At 44.2% G+C, this 19305-nt stretch overlaps 1 protein-coding gene across 1 annotated transcript in view; it reads right to left on the reverse strand.

Moving 5' to 3' along the window:
- The window catches only part of LRRC7 (leucine rich repeat containing 7), a 386471-nt gene that overhangs the window by 54813 nt on the left and 312353 nt on the right, over positions 1 to 19305 (reverse strand). Inside the window, exon 17 of the mRNA XM_073357368.1 lies at positions 55 to 255. Within this exon, the coding sequence (XP_073213469.1) occupies positions 55 to 255 (201 nt within the window). The remainder of the gene's footprint in view (positions 1 to 54; positions 256 to 19305) is intronic.

The raw sequence follows: 19305 nt of genomic DNA on the forward strand, positions 1-19305 counted from the left end.
CAGGTTAAAACCCACATTGAGCTCTGGAAAGTAACAATAATCTTGTAATATTACCTCCACTGAAATCTCCTTTGCTGCCATAGGCCACTTGTGCTCATACTTTTCTTTCATAGTTTGCTCACTGTTGGCAGCTGGTGTTGAGTTCTCAGGCCTCACTCCATGGCTTGTTTTGCCAACCAGATTTTGAACAGATTTTACCATGTTCTTTAAATCTTCTGGGTATGGAGTTGGATAACGTTTTAGATTTATTTCAACCTAAACATTTATCAAAAGAATTAAAGCACAAATACAAAATAAAAATAACATGCAAGCTAAATCTATGGTTACAGTACTATGGATAAGTGTATAATGTACAAGCAGTGAATTAAAATATTTGAGAAATGTGCTACACACATTTGTCATTATGAGCTGTGTGAATAACTGATTTTTCCGTTCAGTGGTTGAACGTTTTGTTTCATTTGACATCATTGATTTTACCTTTAAAAAAAATTAAACTGAAGCAAAATTCAAACAGTAGTTTCAATCAAAAAATCAAAATGATTCATTTAAAAAATGTCAAAATTAAACATTTCTTTCTTTGCTAAACAATTTAGCAAATTCAACATTAATTCACAAAGTTTTGTTTGAAAAATTTCACCGAGATCTAATTACGAGTCATTTTCAAAGTCTGTGGGCTGGAATCTAATTTCAGTTATACTAGTGTCTATATAAGTATAACTTTCCCCTCTGATGTCAATCACAGATCAGAATTTTTCCCTTTATGTTCAGTTTTTTACCATGTAAGAATAGTGAGGTTCATATTCTACTCTCGGATTAAGACCACTATCAGATCAGATCACATCCTGTTCTTAATGACATCTGTGAAGATCCAGAATAATTTTCCTATATTCATTGGAGTTATTTTGGATTTACATCAGAATAACTGAGAGCAAAATCTAACCTACTGGGAAACTATTTGTCCCTTGATATGTACATGTAACTTGCAGCGATGTCAATGAGATCTATTCTTATGCATAAACAAAAACAGGAGAATAAATCCTTAGTGACTTAGCAGTGAGTTACACTGAATGGTACCTTACTCCTGATAGTCCTGTATAGTCTTGCTGATTTCCTATACTACTCAGTGTGACTCAGGGTGGCATAACTAATTCCTTAAAGATATACATAATAGCATCTTAATTTCTATCAGTAGAAAATTTTCTAAGTAGAAAATATATCTAAGGTCCCCAAATGCAGCAGACATCTGTTGATATGCATGTCCTAGAAATTCAAAAACATGACTGATTTGAAAACTAAAAGCTATGGGAACTAGTATTCAGTTCTTTACTATAATAAAGTATATATTAAAGATAGTATGTTTTGACATGCTTTTAAATACAAAATGTAAATGTATGATTACTATATTACAAGTTAATATGGAACTCCCACAGGAAAAAGAAATTGGAAATGATGTGTAAAATATAGCCTTGCTAAAGCGTTGGTTGATTTACAGTTGAAGGAAATAATATTTATATGTGGCCTAATTATGCATTTGATTTACCACAAAATCTGGGCCATGATTTAAATGGAAGAATACAATATAACCTTATGGGTGACTGGGAATCAAGCCATACAGTCTATGCATGATGAAGGAGTATTGAAAAATACACTGTATCTAAATGAGCTACATGAAGAGGGGCAAGTCATACAATACAATGGTCTTCAATAAGACTCAGTTTATCACTGTATTAACATTTAGTAAAAAAAATACTGGCAGCTGTGCTAGACAAAAATCTGTTGGGATGCATGTATTTTCATAATTGATATTAAAATGATATTAAGAATAACAATTACCAATGAATTCTAGATTTCCTTTGTATTAGTGTTCTTTTATATTTCACATTTAATGCTACCTCAGACGTAGCATGTCACTAGAGGAAAAAATCTTCCAAAGTGCTAAATTCCTGAATGGAAGAATTTCTTTTTAAATGTCAAATATCAAATACATTTCAGCAGTCAATAACTGATTTACCGTCAATTTCAAGTATGAAAGATACAAAGTGAAAGTTATGCACAACTCCAATAAAAATTGGTTACCCAATACCAATGATTTAATTAAATATTCAAACAACAAACCAAATTCTGTGCTGAGTTATAAAACTCAGCTGAAATCACTAGAGTTGCACAGAGTACTAGCACTCTCCCCCCAAAAATCTGGCCCTACATGTTAAGTCACAGACTTGTATTCACAAAAACATTCTGTGCTTCTCTGTAGTCCTCCTTCATACTGGAAATATGACTGAAGTTACATTAGAGCATGGGCAGTCAATTATTTTTTGTATAGGTCCAAATTTCTTGGTCAAGGTATAGTCAAGGTCCAGACCCTCACCCAGATCCCCTCTCCTAACCCGCAATTGCGCCCCCCCGACCCCACAAGCTTCCCGATCACCTGCCAGCTTCCCACCCTCCCTGCCCGGAGAGTAAGGGGACCTTATTTCCCTAAACTGAAAACGGGACACACGGGACTGGTTTGAACTACATGGCGTTGCTGCTTCCCCACCAATTGAGCCAAATAGCAAAGATGGGGTGGGAGAGGAATGGGTATCGGCTGGGAGTTGGGCAGCAAAGCCGGATGTGAATGTGTGTGAGTACTTTTGAGCTCGGAGCCAGAAGGTGAAGTTGTTGGACTATGATCCACTAGCAGTGCGATGCTCCTTTTGGGGGCTGGGATAGCAGAGGGACAAGAAGGAGGTTCTGGGTAGCAGGAAGGACCAATAAGACTCCAGATAGCATCCCTGAAGAGATGGGGGAGGCCGGGATGTGGCAGAAGCAGGTGACTGGAAGTGGACTGGGACAGGAAAGAGGCAGGCTGAAGGAGCAGGGGCTGGAGAGGACTCTGGGGATTGGCCCCAAAGGACAGGAAAGGGGAGAACATGAAGCCAGGGTGGGGAGCTCCAGGGACCACTTGGGTAGGGGAGGCACAAGGCCAGGGAGCAGGCTCCGGGCACCGCTTAGGGGTGGGAGGGGCTATGGGGACCACTTGAAGCACAAGCATGGCTCTGTGCTCAGCTTCAGCCTGCATGCAGAGGCTATATGTGACTGTGGCTAGTGGGGGGCCCAAATGAAAGATTCTGTGGGGTCATATGCCCCCCCCTGCAATTTTCCAGGAGGCAGCACCGCCCCTGGAAGTGGCACTCTCTATGTGTCCCTGCAGCCAGGAAGAGAGGAAGCAGCAGGGCAGCTGGCTCAGCTCCTTCTCCCGCCCCCACCCCCATGGTGCCTTCCCACACTGCCTCTCACCTGTAGATCACTGAGTCTCAACCAGGGGTACACGGTACATCAGCTAATCTAGATATTTGCCTTGTTTTACAACGGGCTACATAAAAAGCACTAGCGAAGTCAGTACAAATAAAATTTCATATAATGACTTGCTTATACTGCTCTATACACTGAAATGTAAGTACAATATTTATATTCCAATTGATTTCTTTTATAATTATATGGTAAAAATGAGAAAGTAAGCAATTTGTCAGTAATAGTGTGCTCTGACACTTTTGGATTTTTATGTCTGATCTTCTAAGCAAGTAGTTTTTAAGAGAGGTGAAACCTGGGGGTATGCAAGACACATCAGACTCATGAAAGGGGTACAGTGATCTAGAAAGGTTGAGAGCCAGTGCTGTAGATGGTCTGCAAAGCAGGCAGCAGTGCTGAGACTCCAGCAGCAGGGAAGGCAAAGCAGTCCCACGTGAGGGGGACAGAAGGAGGAGCTCAGCCTGCTGCTTCCTCCCTCCCAGTGGCGGATTAAAGATTTTGCAGCCCTTAGGCCCTGAAATAATTGCCACCCTGCCCTACCCCAGCTCACCTCCACCTCCTCCCCTGAGTGCGCCGCCGGGTCCTGCTTCTACCCGCTCCCTGCCAGTGTTTGTGCACGAAACAGCTTCGCAAAGGAGGGGGAAAAAGGGGGGAACGTGGCACACTCAGGAGAGGAGGCGGAGCCGGGGCAGGGATTTGGGGAAGAGGACCAATAGGGACAGGGAGGGGGTGGGAATGGGGGCAGGGAAGGGGTGGAGTTGGTACGGGGGCGGAGGGCACAAACCAGCACCAGGGGAAGCAGCCTGTGGCCGATGAAGTAAGCTGTAGCTCACGAAAGCTTATGCTCAAATAAATTGGTTAGTCTCTAAGGTGCCACAAGTACTCCTTTTCTTTTTGCGAATACAGACTAAAACGGCTGTTACTCTGAAACCTGTTATAAATTTGCCGCCCCTGCAAATTTGCCTTGTCGGCCTAGGCGTTAATACACAGCTGCTCCCTCCCAGCACTGCAGGGACACACACAATGCATCTGCCAGGAGGAGTGCTAACTCCTTGCTTCTGGGAGTATCCTCCGAAGGCATCTGGAGTTGTCCACACATCGCCTCTGCCCCTGCGGTCCACTCAAAAGTGTCTGGTCTAGATTTGGATCATGGTCCGCCTATTGATTACCCCTGCATTAGGGAGACAAGATGGGTGAAGTAATATCTTTTATGGGACCAACTTCTGTTGGTGAGAGAGACAAGCTTTTGAGCTTACACAGGGCTCTTCTTCAGGTCTGGGAAACTAAGGCTGTGTCTACACTGCACTTTCGTTGGTAAAACTTTTGTTGCTCAGGGGTGTGAAAAAACATACCCCTGACTAACAAAAGTTTTACCAACAAAAAGCACCAGTGTGGACAGCACTTTGTTGGTGGGAGAGACTCTCCTGACAATGAAGCTACCAACCCCTCATTGGGGGTGGTTTTATTTTGTCAGCAGGGGAGCTCTCTCCTACAGACGAAGAGCGGCTACACTGTGTACCTTACAGCAGCAAGGTTTTAGCAGCACAGCTGTGTCACTATAAGCTGCACAGTGTAGACATAGCCTAACTCAAAGTGCCACTGCTAAATATAAGATTTGAACAGATTGTTCAGCATAAGTAAATAACACATATTTCAAGGGACCATTCCAGGTGAAGTAGCTCATTAACACCCCTCCAGTCATATGATGCATCATTGCCAGAGTCTCATGGCTTCCATGCACAGGGAGTGCGATCGTGCTCTCCCTTGTCTGTTTATGTAAAACATACAAGCCAGGTTGTCTGTAAGGATCTGAATGGTCTTGACTTTGATGACTGGCAGGAAGTTGGAGCAGGCATTGCGGATGGCTCACAGTTCTAACAGATTTATGCGGAGAAGGGATTCTGCAGGGGACCAGCAGCTCTGGATAGAATGCAGATGCAGATGTGCCCCTCCAGCACAAGAACGAAGCGTCTGTAGTGATGGTTAGTGTTGGGGTCTTCTGAACGAAGGGCCCCTGTGCAGACATTGTCTGGTTGTGTCCACCAGAGTAGGGAGTCTTATTTTGTCTGGCATAGTGAGGCGTTTGTTTATGCTGTGTCTGTGTAGGACATAATTTATATGGAGCCACGCTTGCAGGTAATGCATGTGTAATCTCGTGTGTCTCATGACAAAGGTCGTGGTAGCCATGTGGCCGAAAAGTTGAAGGCTAGTCCTGGCAGATACCTGTGGACTGTTTCATGCCATGGATCTGAGATTGGTTAGAGTGATAAAGCGTTGCCTTGGTAGAGTCTGTGGCCTCAGGAAAATTGAAATGGGCCCCAGTGAACTCTAGCTGTTGCACAGGTGTTAGAGTAGATATTTTTGCATTTATTTGGAGGCCTAATCTCATAAAGAGGGTCCATCTGTTTGGTGGGTTGTAAGGCTGCTTGCCGTGTTGGTGCTTTCAGCAGGCAGTCATCCAAGTACGGGAATATCATGATTCTGTTTCTGCAGAGGTAGGTTGCAACCACTGCTACTACCTTTGAAAAAACTTGAGGGGCAGTGGAGAGGCTGAAAGGAAGAACCTTGTATTGGAAATGTTCCTGTCCAATAGTAAATCGGAGAAACCTCCGATGGGAGGGATGGATCATTATATGAAAATACACATCCAGGAGGTCGAGGGCCGAAAACCACTCCCCTCTTTCTAGTGCTGGGATTATGGTGCCTAGTGTGACCATCTTGAATTGTTGTGTCTTCACAATCTTGTTGAGTCGCCATAGGTCAAGTATGCGTCTCCACCCACCCGACTTTTCCTTCATGAGAAAATAGTGGGAATAAAATCCCCTCCCTCTGTGTTTTGTTGGAATGGGTTCTACTGCTTTTAGATGTATGAGGTGGATTACGTCCTGATGCAGTAGATGCTCGTGAGGGGGTCCTTGAAGAGGGCATAGGCGCCGACTCCGTGGGTGCTCCGGGGCTGGAGACCCATGGGGAAAAATTGGTGGATGCGTAGCACCCACTGGCAGCTCCCCAACCCGCCCCCCTGCCCCAGCTCACCTCCGCCTCCGCTCTGCCTCCTCCCCGAGCGGACCGATGCGTCCTGCTTCCCCCCCCTCCCTCTCAGCGCCTGCGCCGTGAAACAGCTGTTTTGCACGGCAAGCCTGGGAGGGAGGGGGGAGGAGGGGGAACGCGGCACTCTTGGGGAAGAGGCAGGGTCAGGGCGGGGATTTGGGGAGGGATCCAATAGGGGCAGGGAGGGGGCGGAGTCGGGGCTGGGGGGGCGTACGCACCCATCGGCACCAAGAAAAGTTGGTGCCTGTGGAGGAGAGATGGGGAGGGAGGATGGATAGGGGGTTTGAAAAGAAAGTGGATGGAGTAACCAGTTTGTATGATTTCTAGCACCTATCTGTCGAATGTGATGGTTTTCCAAATTGGATAAAACAGAACTTGATGATCTCTGAATGGTCGGGAGAGAATAATGTCTCCAGCAGACAGACAGACATGGGGTTCTCAGGCCCTCAACCAAGGGTTCAGATTAGTTGCCTGGATGAGGATGGCTACAACGCAGATGCTGGAGGAGTAGGCTGTGATCTCCGATGGTCTCTGTTTGCGACCTTGTGATTCATACTGCCGTTGTTGTGGCAGTAGCGTTGAACGGCATAGTGTGGCGGTAGTGTTGAGGGACATAGTAACTCCTCCGTCTTTTCTTGGGTCTAGATGTATAGATCCCCAGAGATCTGAATGTCACCCGTGAATCTTTGAGTGTATGGAGAGTCATCCGTCTTTGTGGTGAAGAGTTTGGGCCCCTCGAAGTCTTTGACCGTGGACTGCACTTCCCTAGGGAACCCAGAGAGATGGAGCCATGAGGCCCTCCTCATCACCACTGCGGTCGTCACTGATCTTGCAGCTGTGTCCGCAGAATCTAGTGCAGCTTGGAGGGCTGTTCTAGAGATGAGTTGTCCCTTTGCTACAAGTGCTGTAAATAGTTCTTTTTTATCTTCAGAAATAAATGCAATACATTCATAAAACTTTTTGTAGTTATTATAATCATTCTTCGCCAGCAAGGCCTCATAACTGGCTATTCAGAAGTGTAGTGTAGCCGAAGAATAAGCCTTGCAGTCGAAAAATTTGAGTCTTTTCTAATCCTTATCATAAGGTGTGATATGGGATGTGACTCTCTGCCATGTTCATGGCCTGCGTCAACACCAGTGAATTGAGCGCCGGATGGGAGAAGAAGAACTCTGTGCCCTGCGCTGGCACATAATATTTTTTTTGTCAGACCTCTTGCAGACTGGAGGAGCAGTTGCAGGGGTCTTTCAAGTGGTCTTGACAGGTTTCATTATTATCGTCTATAGGTAAAGCAATTTTGGAAGAAGAGGAAGTATTCTAAATGTCCATTAGTTTGTGCTGTGTCATCTGGACTTCTTCCAGATAGATGTCCAGAGAGCTAGCCACCCTTTTAAATAGGTCCTGGAATTGTTTGAAATCATCCCCATATGGGCATGACGGCGTAATCTGGGAAAGATGTGACAGGTGGGTAGGTAGTGCCCCTTCCTGGTCTGAGGGTACTTCCCCACTACTTCAGGCAGAATAAACAAACAAATGTATTAACTACAAAGATAGATTTTAAATGATTATAAGTCAAAGCATAACAAGTCAGATTTGGTCAAATGAAATAAAAGCATTCTAAGCTGATCTTAACACTTCAATGCCCTTACAAACTTAGATGCTTCTCACCGCAGGCTGGGTGATTGCCCTTGGTGGTGATGTCTGTAGATGGAGGTGGAAGAGAGAGGAAGAGCATGGCAAAGATCTCTCCTTTTTATCATGTTCTTTCTTCCTTCTTGGCTTTGTCCCCCACCCCTCTTCAGAGTCAGATGAGCATTACCTCATCGTAGTCCCTGACTGACAAAGGGAAGGGGGGTGACACTCGAGAGTCCAACAGATCCTTTGTTGCTGCCTAGGCCAGTGTCCTTTGTTCCTGTGGGGCTGGGCTGGGTTTGTCCTATACATGCCCTGATGAGGTGTGAACTGCCCCTCTGCTCTTGGAGAGTTTTGCCAGGCTTGAGGACACATTTTCAGCCTCCATAACTATATGCCTGAAATTACAACCTATAACATTACTATAACAACAATGCTCAGTGTGTCATGAGCCTTCTGAAGATACCTGACATGACAAACTTTGCACTGGATACCACACAATCATATTATAAGGATGAACATGGGGGTGTAAGGTGTTCCCCTGAGGTACAGAGCGTCACAGCGGCTCATGGTGGGCATGAGAGTGTAGAGGAGAATCTAATCTTCCTCACCCTCCTCATCATTGCTCGAAAAGGGTGGAGTGGAGTGTGAGGAAGTCGCAAGGAGATTTGGTGCCAAGGATGGGAGAGTCAGGTGTAGATCTGACTAAGAGAACTTTGTGCCATAGGAACTGCTGCGGTGTCTGCATAATCTGCACCAGAGGCTGCATGATCGTCAGTGCTGGGAGCCACAATGTATATGCCAGCACCATAGGCTGTGCTGGTGCGTGCACTGAGCATACATTGGGGATCAAAGAGTGAGCCACAGTCTGCACTGGTGCCGCACTGCTGTATGTTGATTGCAGCTTTGGCTGCATCGATGCTGAGGCATGGGGTTTTGATTTCCCCTTAGTGCCTGCATCCAAGGTGGCTCTTTTAGAGTCCTTATCTCCCACGTTACCAGCGGTGCCTGATGGTCCTGCTGTCTCGGCGCCTTGAGCGGCCGATGCTGATGCCGTTTGCGGAATGGCACTTCTTGGCTATTTCCTGCATTGGGGAGGTAGTTACCCATTTGTTGGACACTTTTTTTAGCAGGTTGATCAGAAGCCTGGGTGGTGGAAGGACCCTTATCAGAAGCCATGGTTGGTGAGGCTTGTCCAGGTGGGGTCCAGGCTTTGGGCTTAGACGCCGGTCTGAGAGACTTCTCCATGAGAAGGAGTTTTAGTTGCAAGTCTCTAGCCTTTGTTGTTTGGTCAGTTAACTTTTGGCATTGAGGACACTTCTGTGTTGTGTGTTTCGCCTAGGCAGCGAACACAATGAGCACATCTGTCCAAAAGTGGTATGGAGAGCCTCCGGGTAAGGTAATGTTTAAAGCCCAGGGAACAGGGCATTCCTGTCAGGCTTCTGCCCCCAGAGAGGCTGACTATCCTAAAGGATCAACTAAAACCCAGCTTCTAATGAGGAGACTAATAATAATAAAATAATTTTTTTTTAAAAGAGGTGATGGGGGAAAAAGAAAAATGAATCAACTAACTATCCTAACTAAATAACGGTAGTAAATAGGCTAAAAGAAGTAAGTAGTTAGGCGCTGCTAAGTTCTCTGACTCAAAGCCAAAGGTGGTAGAGAAAGAACTGAGGGGGGTTGGTCGCACAGCACCAGTTAACTGCCTGAAGCTGTGCGAGATGGGGACCATGCATGTGAGACCCAACCGGGTACTGCTACTACAAACCTCCGATTATGAGTGCAGGGGCGCAGAAACACTTAATGTGGAGCACCCACAAGGGACAGCACTCAAAGAAGAATACTGAGTGCAAATTCTACTCCACACTCCATGAATTCTAGTTTGGCATCTTCTAATAGAAAATTCATGGATTGAGGGGAAAAGCACATCATGCAGAGCATCTCCTCCCTTGTTCCAACTATCTCCACTCTAATATGACCTTTCTCAAATCTGCAAAGCCACAACCAAATGTTGTTCACATGCAGAAGCTTTCCCAGGAAGGAGAAGCAGATCATGTCACCCAGGTGTTGATCCCTATTTCCATGCATTCTGAACACATGCCCAGTTTTGTTTATACTTGCTCCTTCTGCACTGCACAGTAAAGTGCATCATTTGAACCAAAGTACAGAACACTTGTCCTGCACAGTATGTCTTCTTTTAAAAAGTACAGTTTATTCAAGTGAAACATCACTATTGAAACACATTCATATTGCACTGAAATAGATATTCATGCTGTGTTTGTAATGTATATAAGTATAAATATGATATGATGAAATATGTTTTAATGACTGGAAACAATTTTTTATTTCAGAAGATGGAGAAAGCACTAGAGGAGAGGTTGTTCTTGATTTGATTTTGACTAATAGGGAGGAACTGGTTGAGAATTTGAAACTGGAAGGCAGCTTGGGTGAAAGTAATCATGAAATGATGGCGTTCATGATTCTAATGAGTAGTAGGGGAGAAAATAAAGAAACAGAATGAAGAATGGATTTCAAGAAGGCAGACTTTAGCATAATCAGGGAGTTGGTAGGTAAGATCCCATGGGAAGCAAGTCTAAGGGAAAAACAGTTCAAGAGAGTTGGCAGTTTTTCAAAGAAACATTACTACCTCACTGCATAGGAAAGATAGGAAGTATAGAAGAGACCACCTGGGGTTAATCAGGAGATCTTTGATGTTCTGAAACTCAAAAAAGAATCCTACAAAAAGTGGAAACTAGGTCAAATTACGAAGGAAGAATATTAAAAAAAAGCCAACACAAGCATGTAGGGACAAATTAGAAAGGCCAAGGCATAAAATGAGATTAAATCAGCTAGAGACATAAAAAATAACAAGACGACATTCTATAAATACATTAGAAGCAAGAGGATGACCAAGGCCCATTACTCAATGAGTGGGGGAAAGACAATAACAGAACATGTGGAAATGACAGTACTAAATGATTTTTTTGTTTCAGTTTTCACCAAAAGGTTAGTAGCGATCAGACGTCTAAAAAAGGGAATGCTAATGAAAATGAGGCAGGCTCTCAGGCTAAAATAGGGAAAGAACAAGTTAAAAATTAGATGTCTTCAAGTCGGCAGGGCCTGACTAAATACATCCTAGAATACTCAAGGAGCTTACTGAGGTGATACCTGACCCATTAGCAATTATTTTCAAAAATTAATGGAAGACAGGAGACATTACAGAGGACTGAAATAGGGAAAATGTACTGCCAATCTATAAGAAGGGGGAAAAGGAAGTTACAGACCAATCAGCTGAACTTCAGTACCCGGAGCAAATAATCAAGCAATCAATTTTCAAAGACCTAGAAGATAATAAGTAACAGTCAACATAGATTTGTCAAGAACAAAACACGTCAAACCAACCTAACAGCTTTCTTTGACAGAATAACAAGCCTTGTGGATACAGGGGAAGTGGTAGATGTGGTATACCTTGACTTTTGGAAGGCTTTTGATACCATCTTGTATGATGTTTCTCATAAACAAACTAGGGAAATATAGCCTAGATTGAGCTACTATAAGAGGGTGCATAACTGGCTGGAAAATCATTCCCAGAGAGTAGTTATCAGTGGTTCACAGTCAAGCAGGAAAGGCATATCAAGAGGGGTACCACAGGGATTGGTCCTGGATCCAGCTCTGTTCAATATCTTCGTAAATGATTAAGACAATGGCATAGAGAGTACACTTATAAAGTTTGTGGATGATACCAAGCTGAGAGGTGTTGCAAGTGTTTTGGAGGACAGGATTAAAATTCAAAATGATCTGGACAAACTGAAGAAATGGTCTGAAGTAAATAGGATGAAACTCAATATGGACAAATGCCAAGTACTCCTCTTAGTAGAGATCAATCAATTGCACACATACAAAATGGGAAATGACTGCTTAGGAAGGAGTACTGCAGAAAGAGATCTGGGAGTCAGAGTGGTTCACAAGCTAAATATGAGTCAACAGTATAACACTGCTGCAAAAAAAGCAAACAGCATTCTGGGACGTATCAGTAGGAGTATTGTAAGTAAGACATGAGAAGTAATCCTTCCGCTCTACTCTGCCCTGATAAGTGCTCAATTGGAGTAGTGTGTCCATTTCTAGGCATCACATTCAGGAAAGATGTGGACAAAGTCCAGAAGGAGTGTACAGGGAGATCTTGGTGGATCAGCAAATTGCCTGGACCACTATCAGTAGCTGGAATATTGATTATCATGCTTATCACTAAAAACAGCCAAGTCAGTAGGCCTTAGCATAACTAAACCAGGAGGTGAGTAGATTTGAGTGACCACAAGAAGAGAGCCTTTCCTTGCATCCTTCCTGATAAGATCTTTGTTGAAATTGCTGAGGAATGTATTTTTAGAAAACAGGAAGCTTATCTATATTTGCCCTCTGGGATGTGTTTGTCAGGACGCTCAACGTACAGACTTTGCAAAAACACATCTAATGAGAGATCTGAGGAAAACTCTTGTTTAACCTTTGAAATAGCTTCCTTAAGTTTTTTGATTGATATTTTATTGTCATACTAACACAATAAATAAGGGTGGAGAAGTTTGGAATAGTTGGATCACTTTGTGGACACATCTTAGGACCCCACTGGCAGACAAAAGATTGGCCATCGGACGGCTACAGCTGTACCACTCAAAAACCATTCCAGCTTCGGTAATTATTGAGGGTTGGGGCGTTTTACTAATCTGTTGCGTATGTGCGTCAGTGCTTAAGACTAAATAAAGTGTAGCTTTAAGTAAGAGCACTGTTGTATTGTACTGCTTGTGTCAACCATCTATTAGTCAGATGGCTGTGTCCCCATTGATTTATTTCCTGACATTCCCTTGTCAAGAGTAAAGTTATCAAGAACTTTGGATGTGGAAAACCCCGGGTAACAGGAGAGCAACAAAAATAATAAAATGTCTAGAAAACCTGACCTAGGAGGGAAGATTGAAAAAATTGGGTTTGTTTAGTCTGGAGAAGAGAAGACTGAGGGGGAACATGATAATACAGTGGTTCCCAAACTCGTTCCACTGCTTGTGCAGGGAAAGTCCCTGGCGGGCTGCGCCAGTTTGTTTACCAGCCGCGTCCGCAGGTTCGGCCGATTGTGGCTCCCAGTGGCCGTGTTTCGCTGCTCCAGGCCAATGGGAGCTGCTGGAAGCGGCGCGGGCCGAGGGATCGGCTGAACCTGCAGACGCAGCAGGTAAACAAACCGGCACGGCCCACCAGGGGCTTTCCCGGCACAAGCGGCGGAACGAGTTTGGGAACCATTGTGATAATAGTTTTCAAGTACGTAAAAGATTGTTAGAAGGAGGAGGGTGAAAAATTGTTCTCGTTAACCTCTGAGGATAGGACAAGAAGGAATGGGCTTAATTGCAGCAAGGGAGATTTAGGTTGAAGATTTGGAAAACTTCTGAACTGTCAGGGTACCTAAGCACTGTAACAAATTGCCTAGAGAGGCTGTGGAATCTCCATCATTAGAAGTTTTTAAGAACAGGTTAGACAAATACCTCTGAGGAATGGTCTAGTCATTACTTATTCCTGCCTCAAGTGCAGGGGACTGAACTGACCTACTGAGGTCCCTTCCAGTCCTACACTTCTATGATTCTATGAATGCTATAACCAGAAAAGGACAATGCTTTCCATAACTGAGTACTGGCAAATAGCATATGATGCAATTTAGATTTCCCCACCTCTTAGAGCTGGAAGTCAAGATTTTGACTGCTAGCATCTCTGTTAACATTTGAAAATTTCTAGTGCCCTATGATTAACATAGTAGTTTTTGTATATATAAAAGTATGCAACTATTTCAAAATGTTTTGTTATAATTTAACTAAGTGCATAAGAAACATGAACACCATTCAAGTAACAGTAGTAATAATACTCTGAACATTTTCTGTACAATCATGTTATCATAGTTATTCATACACAATGTTAAAATATAGTTCTGAAAATACTTTAGGAAACATTACAAACATAAATAAAGACAAAGAAGGTTCTTTGTATTGTAATGGAAACTCTTTTAGTTTATTGGCAATTTTCTATATTATTATGTGTCTTTTAACAATTGTAACTAAATTATATTTATGTCACACTGTATTTTTAGAACTAGAAGTAATATTCTACGATACAGAGCTAATAGGACTACAAATTCTTCACATTATGAAGCAGTAATACTATGTTAATACAAGAATGGTATTCTGTTCCAGCTCATTTCTAAATTGTTAGTAAAGGTCAATAGTGCAATTTTTGGTTTTTTGAACTGATAATATACTAATGGATAAAACTGGCATTTTAATCCACTATTCACTGGGTTTGTACTTATGTACTGAACCAGAAAACTGTGATCAATCTCCTGTAAGATTTCAGTGTAACCTATTAATTATGAGTGCATGACTTTTAAGTCAATGTATTTTCTATTTAACACCAAATAAACAGTGGACTAGAGTGTATTTAATCTGATCACAACCAAGTGGAAGAGAACTCATAATAAAACAAAAGAAAAAAAAGTCAAAAGAAAATTGAAGCGCCAAACATAAAATACAAATAGAAGCCATAATTTTATTAAGTTTTTTATTTATTTTTTAGAATTTAAAAAGCTGTGATTTTATTGTTACTCGTAAGACATTATCTCAGATATCATTTTCTGGTTTGGGTCTCTTACAGTAATGGTCAAAGAATTACAACGGTGAAGTATTTATTCTGTAATAATTCACTAGACATTTTTGTGCCCACCTGAGGACAGATGGAACTGATGATGCTCTCACACCCATGAAAATAAAAAATGACTCCAATGACAATCCTGGAATTACACTCATTTAAAACTCTCACTCAGGCCCAGAAAATGGTCCAAGCTCTCTATATAGAGTGCACAAACTGGGAGGATGCTCTTTTCACTCTCCATTCCTTGAACACTTATGGCTACAACATGGCCCTCTTCGAGGTATCATTTGATAAAGGAATTTAGGGATCACATAAAATGTAAGTATTAATTAAAAGGCTATAAGGTAGCGAAGGGGGAACTGTGGGGCGGGAGTGGGGGAGGATTCTGCCTCATGAGTCACCTACTCAGGGCTATGGCTAAGTGCTCCAAAACAGCATCTAATCCTGTGTGCTAAGTGCTCTGTCTTCTGCATGTTATGTGAATTATGAATTCCTTTTTACTCCTCCTAAGTATCCCAAAGTAGTATGTAGCAGTGGAAGTGATGTCATCATTAATTAGTTCTACTAATATTTGTCCCTACATCCAATAGCATTCCTTATTATATCTTTCTACACTGAGGGAGCTAACTTCATCTCTTGTATTTAGTATAAAATGAAAAAAGATCCCTAGAAAGTGTATTTCATTCATTTGATATGAATGTGTAAGATTAGCCTGTTGTAAAAGGACCATCTCTAATTGGCTATCAGCTTGCATCTCTCTCACATTATTATTCTTTACCTGGGCTTTCACAAGAAGGCCATGTCAAGATGCACTTAGACACTGGCAGCCAGTATCATTTCAGTCCTGCCAGACCAGGTTGCAAACATTCATGTGCAATTTTCTCTCTCCATGCATTTATAAAATGTATCTCAGGTATTTATGGAGGCACCTATCACCTTTGTATCTAAACAGCAAGGCAAAATATGGGTCTTAGAGTACCACGGGGAAAAATGGTTATTAACCTTCCATAACTGTTGTTCTTCGAGATGTGTTGCTCATTCCCATTCCATGCTAGGTGAGCGTGGGCCACATGCACTGTTGCCAGAGATTTTTCCCTTATTGGCTTAGTCCTTTCAATATGAAAGGCGAGGGCCCGCCTAAAGTCCAACACATGAAGCCAACATTCCTCAGCAGACTCATGAGGTTTTGGGAAAAAGACAGGTAGAAATATGACCTGGTTATTGTGGAATTGTGACATCACCTTTGGTAGAAAGGCTGGATAGGGATGCAGTTGTACCTTGTCCTTGAAGGACACCATGTAAGGAGGTGCCAACGTAAGGGCTTTGATCTCAGAAATCCTTTTGGCCAAGGTGATAGCCACCAGGAAGGTGACCTTCCAGGAGAGAAGCAGTAGGGAGCACGATGCTAACAACTCAAAGGGGGCCCCGGTGAGCCTTGACAGGACAAGGTTTAAGTCCTAAGGGGGGGCTCGCAAACTTGAGGATAGAGTTTTTCCAGCCCCTTGAGAAACTGGACCATCAACTTGTGAGAAAATACCGTTCACTGGAGGGTGGAAGGCTGAAATGGCTGTCAAATGAACCTTAATAGATGCAAGAGCCAGACCTTGCTGCTTTAGGTGAGCCAGATAGGCTGCAGGGAAGATCAGAAGGGAGAGAGATTCCATTCCAAGGCCCAACAACAGAAACATTTCCACTAGGCTAAAGTAGGTAGCCTTGGTGGAAGCTTTCTATTGCTTAGCAAGACCTGTCGAACTTGATCTGAGCAAGCCAGTTCCTTGGAGTTCAGCCACGCAGCATCCATGCCACCAGGAACAGGGAGGCAAGGTTTGGGTGAAGCAACCTGACGTGGTCTTCTGAGATCAAGTCTGGGCAGAGTGGGAGCGTGAGTGGGGCTGCCACCGAGAGGCCCAGAAATATGCCAAGCCAATGGTGGTGTGCTATCAGGATAACCCTCACCTTGCCCGATTTGATTTTTAGGAGAACCTTGTGATCCCAGGTGATTGGAGGAAAGGTGTACAGTAGATGGTCTGCTCACTAGAGCAGGAAGGCATTGGAGCAGGAGCTGTGCAGCAAGCAGAACTAATGGCATTTCCTGTTCTGCTTGGTGGTGAAGAGGTCAACCTGGGAAGGCCTCCATCTCTGGAAGATGACACTGCCGACCTTCGGGTGAAGAGACTACCTGCAGTGAGAGGAAAAGACTCCACTGAGGTGATCTGCTGGTATGTTTCAGGCTCCGGGAGATGCATCGCCTCAAGCTGAATGGTATGTTTCAAGCAGAAGTCCGACATCCAGAAGACAGCACGAGGTTGAAGATCAAGCCGCTCCCTGCTTGTTGGTATAAAACATGGATGCGGTGTTGTCTGTCAAGACCTGCACCACTTGGTCTGAGATGTGGGGAAGTAACACTTGGCAAGCTAAGCGTACCGCCCTGAGTTACCTGACGTTTATATATTGGAAGAGTTCTTCTTGGGACTAGAGCCCTGGGTCCTGAGGTTGCAGAGGTGGGCTCCACACCCTATGTCTGATGTGTCCAAGACTAAAGTGACTGAGAGTTAAGGGGCAGTAAAGGGTACCCTCTTCATTACTGATCCTTGGTCTTTCCACCAGGTCATGGAAGATAGGAGTGGAAGTGGGACTGTGAGCACTGAATCTAAATGGTGCCTACTTAGGGAGTAGACTGATGCCAGCCACATCTAGAGAGGGCTGAAGTGCATACTGTACCATCAGGCTTGGGATGAGTCAAGCATTCCCCGATGAACTCTATCCTCTGAACCAGGACCAGAGCTGACTTTTCCTTGTTTATCAGCAGGCCCAGTGCCTGGAATGTGGCCCAGACTGTACTGATGCTGTGCTGTACCTGAGCCTGTGACCAACCTTTGATCTCCTTGGAGCTTAAGGAAGACTGATATACTACTACTGCCATACACTTTGTGAAGACTCATAGGGCTGCCAATAGGTCAAATGGAAGACTGGTGAATTGGTAGCAGCATTGACACACTACAAACCTGAAAAATTCTGTGGCCATGGAAGATAGACATGTGAAAATAAACGTCCTTTAAGTTGAGGGCAGCGTACCAGTTTCCTGGATCCAGGGAGGAAATGATGGGAGACCAAGGAGACCATACAGAACCTTAGTTAACTGAGATATCTGTTGAGATGATGCAGGCCCATGATAGGCTGTAGACCCCCTTTGGTATTAGGAAACACTAGGAGTAAAATCCCTTCCTTCTCAAGTCTCGGGGACCTTCCTTTATGGCCCCCACACATAGGAGGGATTGCACCTCCTAGGTGACTAGTTGCTCATGAGAAGAGTCCCTGAGGAGGGACTGGGTTGGGAGGGAGGGGTGGACACAAACTGGAGGATGTAACCGACTGTTACAGTACTGAGGACCCAGTGGTCCAATGTTATACATGACCACGCTGTGCTGAAGGGTGACAAGATGGTCCAAAAACAAAAGAGGGGCTGGATCCAGAGCTGAGACTGGTATAATGCCATTGGGCACACCTTCAAAAGGCCTGGTTGGCCCTACTGGGATACCTATGAGAGCTCAACTGGGAGACGGAAGTGGACGGGAGGGGTTGGCAATGCTTGTAACCTTTCCCTTTTCTTTTGTGGGGAGGTGCCACAAATTTGGAAGGCTGCTGGGGTTTAAAGTGCTTTCGGAATGCTGACAGCGTATCAAGTTCTAAGGTCGGCAGGGCAGCCCTCGTGTCCTTTAGGCAGTGAAACTTTGAGTCTCTGCTCCGAAAACAGGGAGGAGTCTTCAAAGAGTAGATCCTGTTGAAACTTGTGAGGGAGGTCCAAGGACTGGAGCCATGAACAATGCCTCATGGTGATTGCAGACACCATAGTCCTTGCAGCTGAGTCTGCTGCATCCAGAGCCACCTGGAGGGAGATCCTCGCAACAATCTTGATCTCCTCCAAGACTGCTATGAACTCCTGTCTCGACTCCTGCAGGAGGGAGTCCCTAAATTTGGACAATGAGTCCTATAGATTAAAATCATACCTCCCTAGCAAAGCCTGCTTTGGAAATATGTAACTGGAGGCTGCCTGTTGAATAAACTTTCTGTCCAAAAAGGTCTAGTCTTTTGGCATCTTTATTCTTAGGGCTGGCACTCAAATAACCCTGCCTGTCCCGTTCATTTCCTGCTGACACTATCAGGGACCCCCAGGTACATATTATTTCTTCTCTGCCCTCTTTGAGATGTGGGGCAGAGAAGATCGGGTTTGCCACAGCGTTTTGACTGGCCTCATCACCATTTCATTGATGGGCAATACCACTTTGGAGGGGGCAGTTGCCACCAGGATGTTGATCAGGCTGTGTGCTGACTCCTTAAGCTCCTCAGTCTCCAGACCCGGGTTCACAGTGACTCTTTTAAGGAGGTCTTGGTGGGCCCTGATATTGTTCCGAGAGAGTAACTTACTGTGTCCTGCCACAGCTTCAGCTGCGAATGATGAAGAAGGGGGAGCTTCCTCCTCCTCCTCTGCCTCCACTACGTCCATTGGGATCAGTACCAGAATCAGGGACTGGTGCCAAGCAGCTAGGGCTGGTAGTGCATCTCTCTGAAGCCACTGAGTGTGAGTGGTGAGAAGGGGGTGCCGGTACCAGCGAATACTCCCGGGGTTCCAATATGGCCACTGAATTGGCCCTTGGCTTGCTT

Source organism: Lepidochelys kempii, chromosome 8, assembly GCF_965140285.1.
Source record: "Lepidochelys kempii isolate rLepKem1 chromosome 8, rLepKem1.hap1, whole genome shotgun sequence".
NCBI lineage: Eukaryota > Metazoa > Chordata > Testudines > Cheloniidae > Lepidochelys > Lepidochelys kempii.